Here is a 12,000-nt window from a genome sequence, read left to right as displayed (position 1 = left end):
TATGTGTTACACTACGCTCCTGGCCTTCACTAAGAAGATTTTTAAAATAATAATTTATTGTGTCGGGGGACAGGCAGCCAGTGTATATATATATATATATACACATTAGGCTTATATCGATATCCCCCTATGATCGAACTACTGACCTTCTTCCCCCAGGATGCAACCCCACAACAAGCTAACTCCTGTGTATCTATTTATGCTACGTAAACAGGCCATCAGGTGACAGGAAACGTGCCCAACCATTTCTGTCCCGCGTTCGAGATTCGAACCCTGAATTCTTGATTGTGAGTCGAGAACAAAACCCGACTGTACATCGTAATGTGATGTCGCCCATCGCTAGGCCCCTGTGACGTCACCTCCCACGATACAATGGACAAACAGACCAGAGGATACAATATGGGGGAACACGTACTTGCAGATATTTTGGATGTCGCTGAGGATGTCTGTTGAGCGTGTGTTGTTGCTCCCACACAGCGCGTTGTCTGAGGGACACCCGTACTTCTGTGTCATCTCTTCTGCCTCCTCCCACATGTCCTCCCACGGCACTAGCGGGTGTTCGCTGCTCATGACGCCCACGATCAGAGCGGGCGTCCACGTCAGTACGGTCAGGAACAACCAGACTGTAGCTGAGGACAGGCCTCGCGTTGTTGTGGTTGACATGACGAACTTAGGTAATGGAGAGTAGTTGTGTCTGTTAGTGATTGCCATCCTCGCCACGGCAGGTGGGAGAGGGAGCGTGACTCTACTGAAGCAGGGCGCCAACCTCACCAAGCTGGAAGCACAGAACGTTTTAGTTACCGCAGATAAAATTATTGGTGCACCAACGTAGATATCCTTACATGCATAAACTTTAGCATTATCATCCATAAATCCTCATGGGCCGTAATGAGAGTTCGAACCTACTTGTGGATTTGTTCATTTGATATATCACGCTATTGTGATTTCTTTGTGTATTAGCATGCGTGCTTGACAACCTAGAAAATATACCAAGATATTTGTCCATAATATAAATACAAGCGTTACGCCCAATCATATTAAAGTCACCTAAGAGTGTGTTCTGAATTTGCAGGCGATGAGTCACAATAACGTGGCTGAAGTATGTTGACCAGACCACACACTAGAAGGTGAAGGGACGACGACGTTTCGGTCCGTCCTGGACCATTCTCAAGTCGATTCAAGTCAAGTCGATGTTCTGAATTTCATTATTCTTGTTGCTTGAATATTTAGACATGAAGTCAATAAGTAAAAGACTCTTCCCAGGCAAAGCCGAGCAAGGGACGTTGATGTAACAACGTTGAATAAACATTATCAGCGTTGATTTAGTGTTTCATCAGCGTTGATTTAGTGTTTCATCAGCGTTGATTTAGTGTTTCATCAGCGTTGATTTAGTGTTTCATCAGCGTTGATTTAGTGTTTCATCAGCGTTGATTTAGTGTTTCATCAGCGTTGATTTAGTGTTTCATCAGCGTTGATTTAGTGTTTCATCAGCGTTGATTTAGTGTTTCATCAGCGTTGATTTAGTGTTTCATCAGCGTTATTTGCTCACCTTTGCCTGAGGAGAGTCTTCCAAACACTGACTTCATGTCTAAATATTCGAACTACAAGAATAGTGTACCCCCACAACAAGCTAACACCTGGGGTATCTATATGGGGACCACGTACTTGCAGATATTTTGGATATCATTGAGGATGCCCAAAACAATTAAGTGACTTACGAGCGTTGCACACAATCATATTATTTCTATTATAAGCAAATCAGGCCTTGCGTACTAGGCTAAATAGTGCGGTTATGGCTATTTGGTACGACACACTCGCGGCTGAGTGGACAGCGCTCGGGGGTCGTAATCCTAAGGGGTCCGTACTCGATTCCCGGTCCTTCACCTGGTACCCCTTTTTCACTTAGCAGTAAATAGATACCTGGAAGTTAGACATCTACTACGGAGGGCATCCTGATCATGTGTGTGTGTGTAAAAGAAATATTTAGTAGATAAAATAGAAGAAAATAGGTCGGAAGTCAGTACGTCAGACAACGGACGGTTAGAAAGGCGGGGTCCAAGAGTTAACAGCTCGATTCTGCAGGCACAAATAGTAAATACACACATACCGATACATGCTGTTCTTTTAAGATTAAGAGCAAGAAAATGAGACGCGGTCAAAGCCGGAGCCTCAGGACGGCGACGTTCGGCCAGGTCAGAGCACCAGCAGCAACTGAGGTCCCTGAGGCTCTCCGTAGGGCTGGGCCTCTACTGCATGTGCTCCGCCTCACCTGCTTGGTCCTACCTATGCCACTTTACCTGCGCGGGTGCGTCTGTGCGGCCTTCTACCTGCGCAATGTGGCGGTGCCATCTTTAGTGACGTCTGACGGTAAAGCCTATAACTGACATTAGGTAAGGGTCTGACACTATATATAAGCACTTCATATCGATTAGCAAGACGGCACCGCTCCTGTGCCAGGTAAGTCCACTATGGGCTCACCATAGCCCGTGCTACTTGGAACTTGTTCCGTGTAGCTGAATCTATAACAACAACAACAATAACAACGATTAGCAAGTGTTTTACGGGCTATTCATGCCCGTGCCACCTCTCGGGTGGCTTAATCTTCTTCAATCAATTAGCATATTTGCTTATACCGGTATTTGTTTGACCAGAGTAATACGTTTAAGAACATTCAGTGTTCGTTTTGTTTTTATTTTCCATTGCTGGGAACATGAAGTGGAGATATTTTGTGTCAGTGGATATGTGAAGAGATGCATGACTATAGCCGCCCAGATAAAGCACAGTGGATGTAACGTTAACAGAAAGGGGAAACAGATGGCACCTTGGTGTCTACACCGAGGTGTACTCTTCTTCTTGGTGTGAATGTACTAAGTTTATTGTAATCCGTTTAGTAGTAAAGTGTACTTGCTGGCTGGTCAGTAGCCTAGCGTCACGGCCTTAATAACTCTCCCGTGGCTCATAGTCCTCAAGTCCACCACAAAACCAGTGACCGTTTAGAGGAAGGCTGGACGCTTATAACAGGTCTGGAAGCGTAGGCACAGGGGCTTCAGCGTGGGGAAGCACGCCACCAACCAACCGCACCTTGGACCACCTCCACCAGGATACACTGCAACACTCGACCAGGTAAAAATGTATTACAAATGTTGTCAGTCACCGTCCTTGGTTGCCAGCGAACCCTTGAATGTAAATACAGCCTCACCTCACATTCCTGCAACACTTACCACCTACTGATGAACCGAATGAATGAATTAACATTTAAAACTATATAGATTGTCTCAATAATGTGTGTGTGTGTGTACACATTTAAATAAAGTTGGAGTAATATGCTTCAATATTGGTTTTACTTGACCAGACCACACACTAGAATGTGAAAGGACGACGACGTTTCGGTCCGTCCTGGACCATTCTCAAGTTCATTCTCAAGTTGGTTTTGCTTGCTGGGATTGATAACTACACATTCTTTTTCCGTATACAGTGATATAGTAATAAAATATGTAATACCTGACTGCATAATAAGTTGTCTCTATAAAATACATACATCAATAAAAGAGAATGTCCAATGTTGAAAGCCAGACGGTTGAGGCTAGCCTCATTAAATTTTATCAGTAAGGGGGGGGGGGCCCATGCCCTGCCTTACCGAAATCTGTACATGTGAAATGTTCTGCACCAAGTCCATAGACTTTAGCAGAAGTTTAAATAATGAATTTTAGCATCGAGTAGCTAGCCTTTTGACACACTGTTCTCCCCTTCATATAGTCTAGGGTGAGCTGTACAAATGCAGATGTACCTAAATGTGTTAATAAAAAATATGAATTTGGATATTGACTTTAAAATGTATGTTCATATGACAGATTTCATTCTGAGCATAAACTTATAGTTACAGTGACAGAGGAAGGGCATGTCTAAGCAGGAAAGGAGACAGGAGAAGGGTGTGTGGGTGGGGGAGCAGATGGGTATGTGTGTACGTGCGAGGAGACGGGTGAAGGGGGATGTGTGTACGTGAGAGAGAGAGACAGGATTGCATGCAGGACACGTGAAGGGTTTGAATGGAGGGTGATGTAGATGGAATGAAGATGTTTACAGTGATGGAGACAGTGTATAATGTAGATTGTTACAGCTATGGTGGGGAGGCGGGCGGGGGGGAGGGAGTGTGTGTGTTAGGGGCGATGGTGAGGGTGTGTGTTAGGGGCGATGGTGAGTGTGTGTGTTAGGGGCGATGGTGAGGGTGTGTGTTAGGGGCGATGGTGAGGGTGTGTGTTAGGGGCGATGGTGAGGGTGTGTGTTAGGGGCGATGGTCAGGGTGTGTGTTAGGGGCGATGGTGAGTGTGTGTTAGGGGCGATGGTGAGGGTGTGTTAGGGGCGATGGTGAGGGTGTGTGTTAGGGGCGATGGTGAGTGTGTGTTAGGGACGATGGTGAGGGTGTGTGTTAGGGGCGATGGTGAGGGTGTGTGTTAGGGGCGATGGTGAGGGTGTGTGTTAGGGGCGATGGTGAGTGTGTGTTAGGGGCGATGGTGAGGGTGTGTTAGGGGCGATGGGGAGTGTGTGTGTTAGGGGCGATGGTGAGGGTGTGTTAGGGGCGATGGTGAGGGTGTGTGTTAGGGGCGATGGTGAGGGTGTGTGTTAGGGGCGATGGTGAGTGTGTGTTAGGGGCGATGGTGAGGGTGTGTTAGGGACGATGGTGAGGGTGTGTGTTAGGGGCGATGGTGAGGGTGTGTGTTAGGGGCGATGGTGAGTGTGTGTTAGGGGCGATGGTGAGGGTGTGTTAGGGGGCGATGGTGAGTGTGTGTTAGGGGCGATGGTGAGTGTGTGTTAGGGGCGGTGGTGAGTGTGTGTGTTAGGGGCGATGGTGAGTGTGTGTTAGGGGCGATGGTGAGGGTGTGTTAGGGACGATGGTGAGTGTGTGTTAGGGACGATGGTGAGTGTGTGTGTGTGTGTTAGGGGCGATGGTGAGTGTGTGTTAGGGGCGATGGTGAGTGTGTGTGTGTGTTAGGGGCGATGGTGAGTGTGTGTTAGGGGCGATGGTGAGTGTGTGTTAGGGGCGATGGTGAGTGTGTGTTAGGGGCGATGGTGAGTGTGTGTGTGTGTTAGGGGCGATGGTGAGTGTGTGTGTTAGGGACGATGGTGAGGGTGTGTGTTAGGGGCGATGGTGAGTGTGTGTGTTAGGGACGATGGTGAGGGTGTGTTAGGGGCGATGGTGTGTGTGTGTGTTAGGGACGATGGTGAGGGTGTGTGTTAGGGGCGATGGTGAGTGTGTGTGTGTGTTAGGGGCGATGGTGAGTGTGTGTGTTAGGGGCGATGGTGAGTGTGTGTGTGTGTTAGGGGCGATGGTGAGTGTGTGTGTGTGTTAGGGGCGATGGTGAGTGTGTGTGTGTGTTAGGGGCGATGGTGAGTGTGTGTGTGTTAGGGGCGATGGTGAGGGTGTGGGGGCAGATCTGGGCTCCAGAGTGACCCAGCCACCACCAGGAACCCCATCTGGTATATCTATAAAATAGAATGTTTGTCTGTTCGAAGTAGGAGGTCAGACAGGTTAGAAGACGACACATAGGGGGTATGGGAGTGTCATAGGCCATTCAGAGTTGGCCCTCCCTCTCCCCCCAGTGTCACAATTCAAGAAATATCAGCATCTATAACGAACTCCAACGATTTTCATGGTCAGATCAGAAAAAAAGGTGATATGCTTTTCGTAGAATTGCTCAGCACTTTTTCAGTGCTCCTTAACACACATTCAATTTTCTGAGAAAGATAAAATGGAGGGGAAGGAGGATGTTGGAAGAAAGGTTAAGAGGGTATGAAGAGAGAGAGAGAGAGAGAGAGAGAGAGAGAGAGAGAGAGAGAGAGAGAGAGAGAGAGAGAGAGAGAGAGAGATTGCTTTATTTTTTCCCGGAATCTTATAAAATAAATTGTAATAAATTCTAATTTCTATTTCTTCCATTACGTTGATATTTGTACGATCGAGCACATAATTACAGCGAGTATTATCTCATCAGGAGGCTTGTACTGTGCTGTGGACGTAGGCTCCACACGACACCATATTGAACTGTGGAGACAATATGCTCCAATATTTACTGCAGCATTTTGTCTCGTCTGAGCTTAGTCCCACTGCCTCATATTGTCTCGTCTGAGCTTAGTCCTACTGCCTCATATTGTCTCGTCTGATATATATATATATATATATATATATATATGTGTGTATATCACGAAAATAAACACGTGATTAAGAATGTGACAATGTCAGACCACGGAGGAAAAATGAAACAGGAAATTTCCTTAAGTACTTTCGTATATTAAATACATCTTCAGAAGGACCTTCTGAAGATGTATTTAATATACGAAAGTACTTAAGGAAATTTCCTGTTTCATTTTTCCTCCGTGGTCTGACATTGTCATATATATATATATATATATATATATATATATATATATATATATATATATATATATATATATATATATATATATATATATATATATATATAGCTATACCTAGCAGTCAATTAACCTCTCATTGGCGGAAAATAGAGGGGACTCGCGGCGCCTCTTGTTGCTCTCTTCCCCCCTCGCCCGCAGCTCTGTAGGATATTGGCTCCCCGCGGCTCTCTTGGTGGAACCGCCTACCCGCCGAAGCCGTAAATGTCAAGGCATTTCTGTTATTCAAAATTCAGATGGGAAGGAAAAAATATCAGTGGGAAAAATTGTGGCCGGGAAGGCTCGGTCTCCTGTCTCCGTCAAGGCCACTAGAGATGGCAGCCCTCAGGTAAATTCAGGCAAGTAATTAGAGGTGTACGGGTTGTAATACTTCAAAGTTAACCAACAACATTCCGGGTCATTGGTGAGTCATGGTAGTTTTAATGCCGCGTGTGAGGGAAGTGTCGATGATAGTGAGAGAGAGGGAGGGGGTGGTGAGGCATGGGGGGTGGGGGTAGTGAGGCATGGGGGGGAGGGGGGTGGGGGTAGGAGAGACGGGTTATTGCGGTTTAAGAGACATCATGTGGTGTTATGAAGCTAAACTGCGTCACTGTCAATATTTACCAATCATTATCACCTTGTAAGACAAATGGGGCGAGGCGCCGAGCGCCACAGGGAAACATGGTCCCACTCTAAATGAAGGTCGCCGCGCCACACACACACATGAGCAGCCTCGCCAAAATGACGACGGCGTGAAACAAATTAATTTTAATTAGTATTATGGACCCCCCATGATCCACCCTGTGTGCGGGAAGATCAGTCGCATCACGGGGGTTCAGGAACTGCATCCCAATTGAAATTGTACCCTAAAAAATGAGTTTATTGGGCAACGTCTCTCATTTTTTGAGTGAGAGGCAAAGACAGCAAAAGGCCATCAGTGAAAGAGAGAGAAATCCGAAATATTTTTTCTCCTATGCAAAATTAAGATAAAAAATACACATCTAGTATCGGGCCCCTGCGAAAGGGAGATAGAACTTTCACTGATGACAACAAAGAAAGGAGGGAAATACTGAGGAATCAGTACGACTCTGTTTTCAGCGAGCCACTAAATACACTAAAGATTGATAATCCAAATGAATTTTTCAGGGATATGATACCAACATCAAATCATATATTACATGTCACCCTATCCCCACTGGATTTTGAAGAAGCCATAAACAGTATGCCTATGCACTCTGCACCAGGCCCGGATTCTTGGAACTCCATATTCATCAAGAAGTGTAAAAAACCACTATCGCAGGCCTTTCACATTCTGTGGAGACAAAGCCTAGATACTGGCGTTATCCCTGACATACTAAAAACAGCAGAGATAGCACCACTCCATAAAGGAGGAAATAAGGTAGAGGCAAAAAATTACAGACCGATAGCACTAACATCACACATAAAAATCTTTGAGAGAGTGCTAAGAAGTAAGATCACAAAATACATGGAATCACAGCATCTCCATAACCCCGGACAACATGGTTTCAGAACAGGGCGCTCTTGCCTGTCGCAGTTGCTGGGCCACTATGATATGGCATTAGATGTTATGGAAGACAAACAAAACACTGAGGTAATTTACACAGATTTCGCAAAAGACTTCGACAAATGTGACCATGGTGTTATTGCACATAAAATGCGTTCAAAAGTAATTACCGGAAAAATAGGCAGATGGATCTACAATTTCCTGACTGACAGAACCCAATGTGTAATAGTCAACAAAATAAAATCCAGTCCATCAACCGTGAAGAGCTCAGTCCCCCAGGGTACTGTGCTTACTCCAGTACTTTTTCTCATCCTCATTTCGGACATAGACAAGAACACAACCTATAGCACTGTATCATCCTTTTGTAGATGACACTAGGATTTTCATGAGAGTAGGCAACATAGAGGACACGGCAAACCTCCAATCAGATGTAAATCAGGTCTTTCTATGGGCTACAGAAAATAATATGGTGTTTAGCGAAGATAAGTTCCAGCTCATGCGCTATGGAAAAAATGAAAATATAAAAACGGAAACCACGTACAAAACGCAGTCAAATCATAACATAGAACGAAAAGGCAATGTAAAGGATCTGGGTGTACTCATGTCGGAAGACCTTACCTTTAAAGAACACAATAAAGTAGCCGTCACAACTGCAAGAAAAATGACAGGTTGGATAACAAGAACTTTTCACACTAGAGATGCTATACCGATGATGATACTTTTCAAGACGCTAGAGCTCTCTAGAGTGGAGTACTGCTGCACAATGACAGCCCCTTTCAAAGCTGGAGAAATTGCTGACTGGGAGATCCTTTACTGCAAGAATCTACTCAGTAAAACATCTAAACTACTGGGACCGACTAAAGAGCTTAAATCTATTCTTTTGAACGCAGGCGGGAACATAATAATTTACACGTGGAAAATAGTAGACGGGCTGATCCCAAACCTTCACACAGAACTAACATCACATGAGACCAGAAGACATGGCAGGATGTGCAGAATACCCCCGTTGAAGAGCAGAGGTGCAACAGGTACTCTGAGAGAGAACTATCAACATCAGAGGCCCGAGACTGTTCAACACGCTTCCACTACACATAAGGGGCATAACTGGCCGACCCCTCACAGTGTTCAAGAGAGAACTATCAACATCAGAGGCCCGAGACTGTTCAACACGCTTCCACTACACATAAGGGACATAACTGGCCGACCCCTCACAGTGTTCAAGAGAGAACTGGATAAGCACCTCCAAAGGATGCCTGATCAACCAAACTGTGATTCATAAGTCAGGCTGCGAACAGCCGCGTCAAACAGCCTAGTTGACCCGTCCAGCAACAAGGAGGCCTGGTCGACGACCGGGCCGCGGGGACGTTAAGCCCCGAAAACACCTCAAGGTAACCTCAAGGTAGGTACAACTTGCCACCATTGCAGCGTAGTGCACTTGCCAATGTTCTTTAAACGAAGCAATTTATATTTATGGTGAATTATTTACATGCAGTTCTCATTAGCCTGCTTCGTCCCCTACCCGTTCTCGCACTTGCTTGTAGTCAATATTGGCTTATTTAATAAGTGCATATGTGACATACTAATTGATTGTGAATATTTTAGTTTATCTTGAAAAGCTTCATAGAAAACACCGACCTCACCTAACCTTCTTAGTATGTTAAGATAAGCATCTTATTGCTTCTTAATTACAATTATCACTTAACCTATACCGTTGACAGATTAAGTAATAATTGTAAATATGAAGCAATAAGATGCTTATCTTAACATACTAAGAAGGTTAGGTGAGGTCGGTGTTTTCTATGAAGCTTTTCAAGATAAACTAAAATATTCACAATCAATTAGTATGTCACATATGCACTTATTAAATAAGCCAATATTGACTGCAAGAAAGTGCGAGAACGGGTTGGCGCCGTCCCACACACAGCCAGCAGCCGGAGGAAGGGTTAGACAAGCCCAGGGGTCTTGAAACCACTTGTATGTCCTCAACAACAAGTTGAGACATTTTTCTGGGCTACAGAACACGTGTGAAGGAGCGGAATAAAGGTCAGTGCACATATACTCCAGCTACACAAAAAAATCTGTTCCCAGAAATAGGAATTAATTCATGCCCTCCAGGAAAGGCACTTACACAAGGACCCAGAAAATATTACCAAGAATATAGCTAGGCAAACACAGACGAGGCGTGAGGAAATTATTCCACATCTCGCAAGTCAGGGAGCCAGTCTCCTCAGTCACGGGGGAGCCCGTGGCCTCAGTCACGGAGGAGCCCGTGGCCTCAGTCACGGGGGAGCCCGTGGCCTCAGTCACAAGGGAGCCCGTGGCCTCAGTCACGGGGGAGCCCGTGGCCTCAGTCACGGGGGAGCCCGTGGCCTCAGTCACGAGGGAGCCCGTGGCCTCAGTCACTAGGGAGCCCGTGGCCTCAGTCACGGGGGAGCCCGTGGCCTCAGTCACGGGGGAGCCCGTGGCCTCAGTCACGGGGGAGCCCGTGGCCTCAGACACGGGGGAGCCCGTGGCCTCAGACACGGGGGAGCCCGTGGCCTCAGTCACGGGGGAGCCCGTGGCCTCAGTCACGGGGGAGCCCGTGGCCTCAGTCACGGGGGAGCCCGTGGCCTCAGTCACGGGGGAGCCCGTGGCCTCAGACACGGGGGAGCCCGTGGCCTCAGACACGGGGGAGCCCGTGGCCTCAGTCACGAGGGAGCCCGTGGCCTCAGTCACGAGGGAGCCCGTGGCCTCAGTCACGGGGGAGCCCGTGGCCTCAGACACGGGGGAGCCCGTGGCCTCAGTCACGGGGGAGCCCGTGGCCTCAGTCACGTGGGAGCCCGTGGCCTCAGTCACGGGGGAACCCGTGGCCTCAGACACGGGGGAGCCCGTGGCCTCAGACACGGGGGAGCCCGTGGCCTCAGTCACGAGGGAGCCCGTGGCCTCAGTCACGAGGGAGCCCGTGGCCTCAGTCACGGGGGAGCCCGTGGCCTCAGACACGGGGGAGCCCGTGGCCTCAGTCACGAGGGAGCCCGTGGCCTCAGTCACGAGGGAGCCCGTGGCCTCAGTCACGGGGGAGCCCGTGGCCTCAGACACGGGGGAGCCCGTGGCCTCAGACACGGGGGAGCCCGTGGCCTCAGTCACGGGGGAGCCAGTAGCCTCAGTCACGAGGGAGCCCGTGGCCTCAGACACGGGGGAGCCCGTGGCCTCAGTCACGGGGGAGCCAGTAGCCTGAGGCAACATCATCTCGCTCGACATCAAGCTAAATGTTTACAGTGCCACAGGCCGGGTAAAATACAATTGTTGTACAAACAGCCTGTGATCTGCAGTGATCACTGTACATACAACAGACGCCAGGGTGAGCCCCACCGCCGCTCTTCCTCTAGGATAAAGATGTTTCGTCAAATATAGTTTAATTCTGCTAGAACTTCCACGTATTATGTATTTTTTATGTATCATAAATGTGGAGCGGACGTCCATGTGGTGCTACAGGGAGCATGTATGTATGTGCAGAAGTCTAAAACAAAAAGATCATGATATTACACAATGAAACATTCTAAAATACTTAAATTCTCGCGAATGTTGAGAAGAGTGCGGCGTCTACTTCTGGGGTGAGCTGGGGTTGGGGCCAGGCCTTGGTTTGGCCAGATGGGTGGGGGTGGAGGGTGTTCCACGGGTGGGAGTGTTCCACGGGTGGGAGTGTTCCACGGCTGGGAGCTAGTGTTCCACGGCTGCGGGTGTTCCACGGGTGGGTGGAGGTGTAGGTGTTGACTGACCACACCCACCGGGCAAGTGTCGTGTTCCAGCCCATTACCAAATATTGGGCTAACCTACCTACCGTCCAGAGCCCAAGTAGCCTCTGATGGTAGTTAATTATACTCGCTCATATACGGATTATATTTGAAGTAACTACTTGGACTTTCAAAAAGTTTCATGGGGAATATCAAGACTCTTGATAAGTTATACCTCCAAAAACAACAAAATTCCTTGAGAGTACCGTCACAACTTTTGTAAGCCAAGAGCTTTGTGTAATCCTCATCAAATTAATATGCTTGTATTGCAGACACTTTTAAACTTACACAACTCCACAA

The 12,000-nt window shown here is 47.4% G+C and overlaps 2 protein-coding genes across 6 annotated transcripts in view; both read right to left on the bottom strand.

Moving 5' to 3' along the window:
* The window catches only part of LOC123755802 (uncharacterized), an 81,859-nt gene that overhangs the window by 49,303 nt on the left and 20,556 nt on the right, over positions 1 to 12,000 (bottom strand). For all 5 annotated transcript variants that reach the window (XM_045738623.2, XM_045738624.2, XM_045738625.2 and 2 more), the window contains exon 2: positions 416 to 775. In XM_045738623.2, the coding sequence (XP_045594579.2) occupies positions 416 to 711 (296 nt within the window). In that variant the 5' untranslated portion in view covers positions 712 to 775. The remainder of the gene's footprint in view (positions 1 to 415; positions 776 to 12,000) is intronic.
* Positions 10,055 to 11,167, bottom strand: LOC138373693 (coiled-coil domain-containing protein 8 homolog). Its single transcript, XM_069340046.1, has one exon. It carries the CDS (start codon positions 11,165 to 11,167, stop codon positions 10,055 to 10,057), a length of 1,113 nt encoding a protein of 370 aa, XP_069196147.1.

This window comes from Procambarus clarkii, chromosome 43, assembly GCF_040958095.1.
Source record: "Procambarus clarkii isolate CNS0578487 chromosome 43, FALCON_Pclarkii_2.0, whole genome shotgun sequence".
Taxonomy (NCBI): domain Eukaryota; kingdom Metazoa; phylum Arthropoda; class Malacostraca; order Decapoda; family Cambaridae; genus Procambarus; species Procambarus clarkii.
Note: the sequence above shows the minus strand (reverse complement) of the source record. Positions and strands in the feature narration are given on the sequence as shown.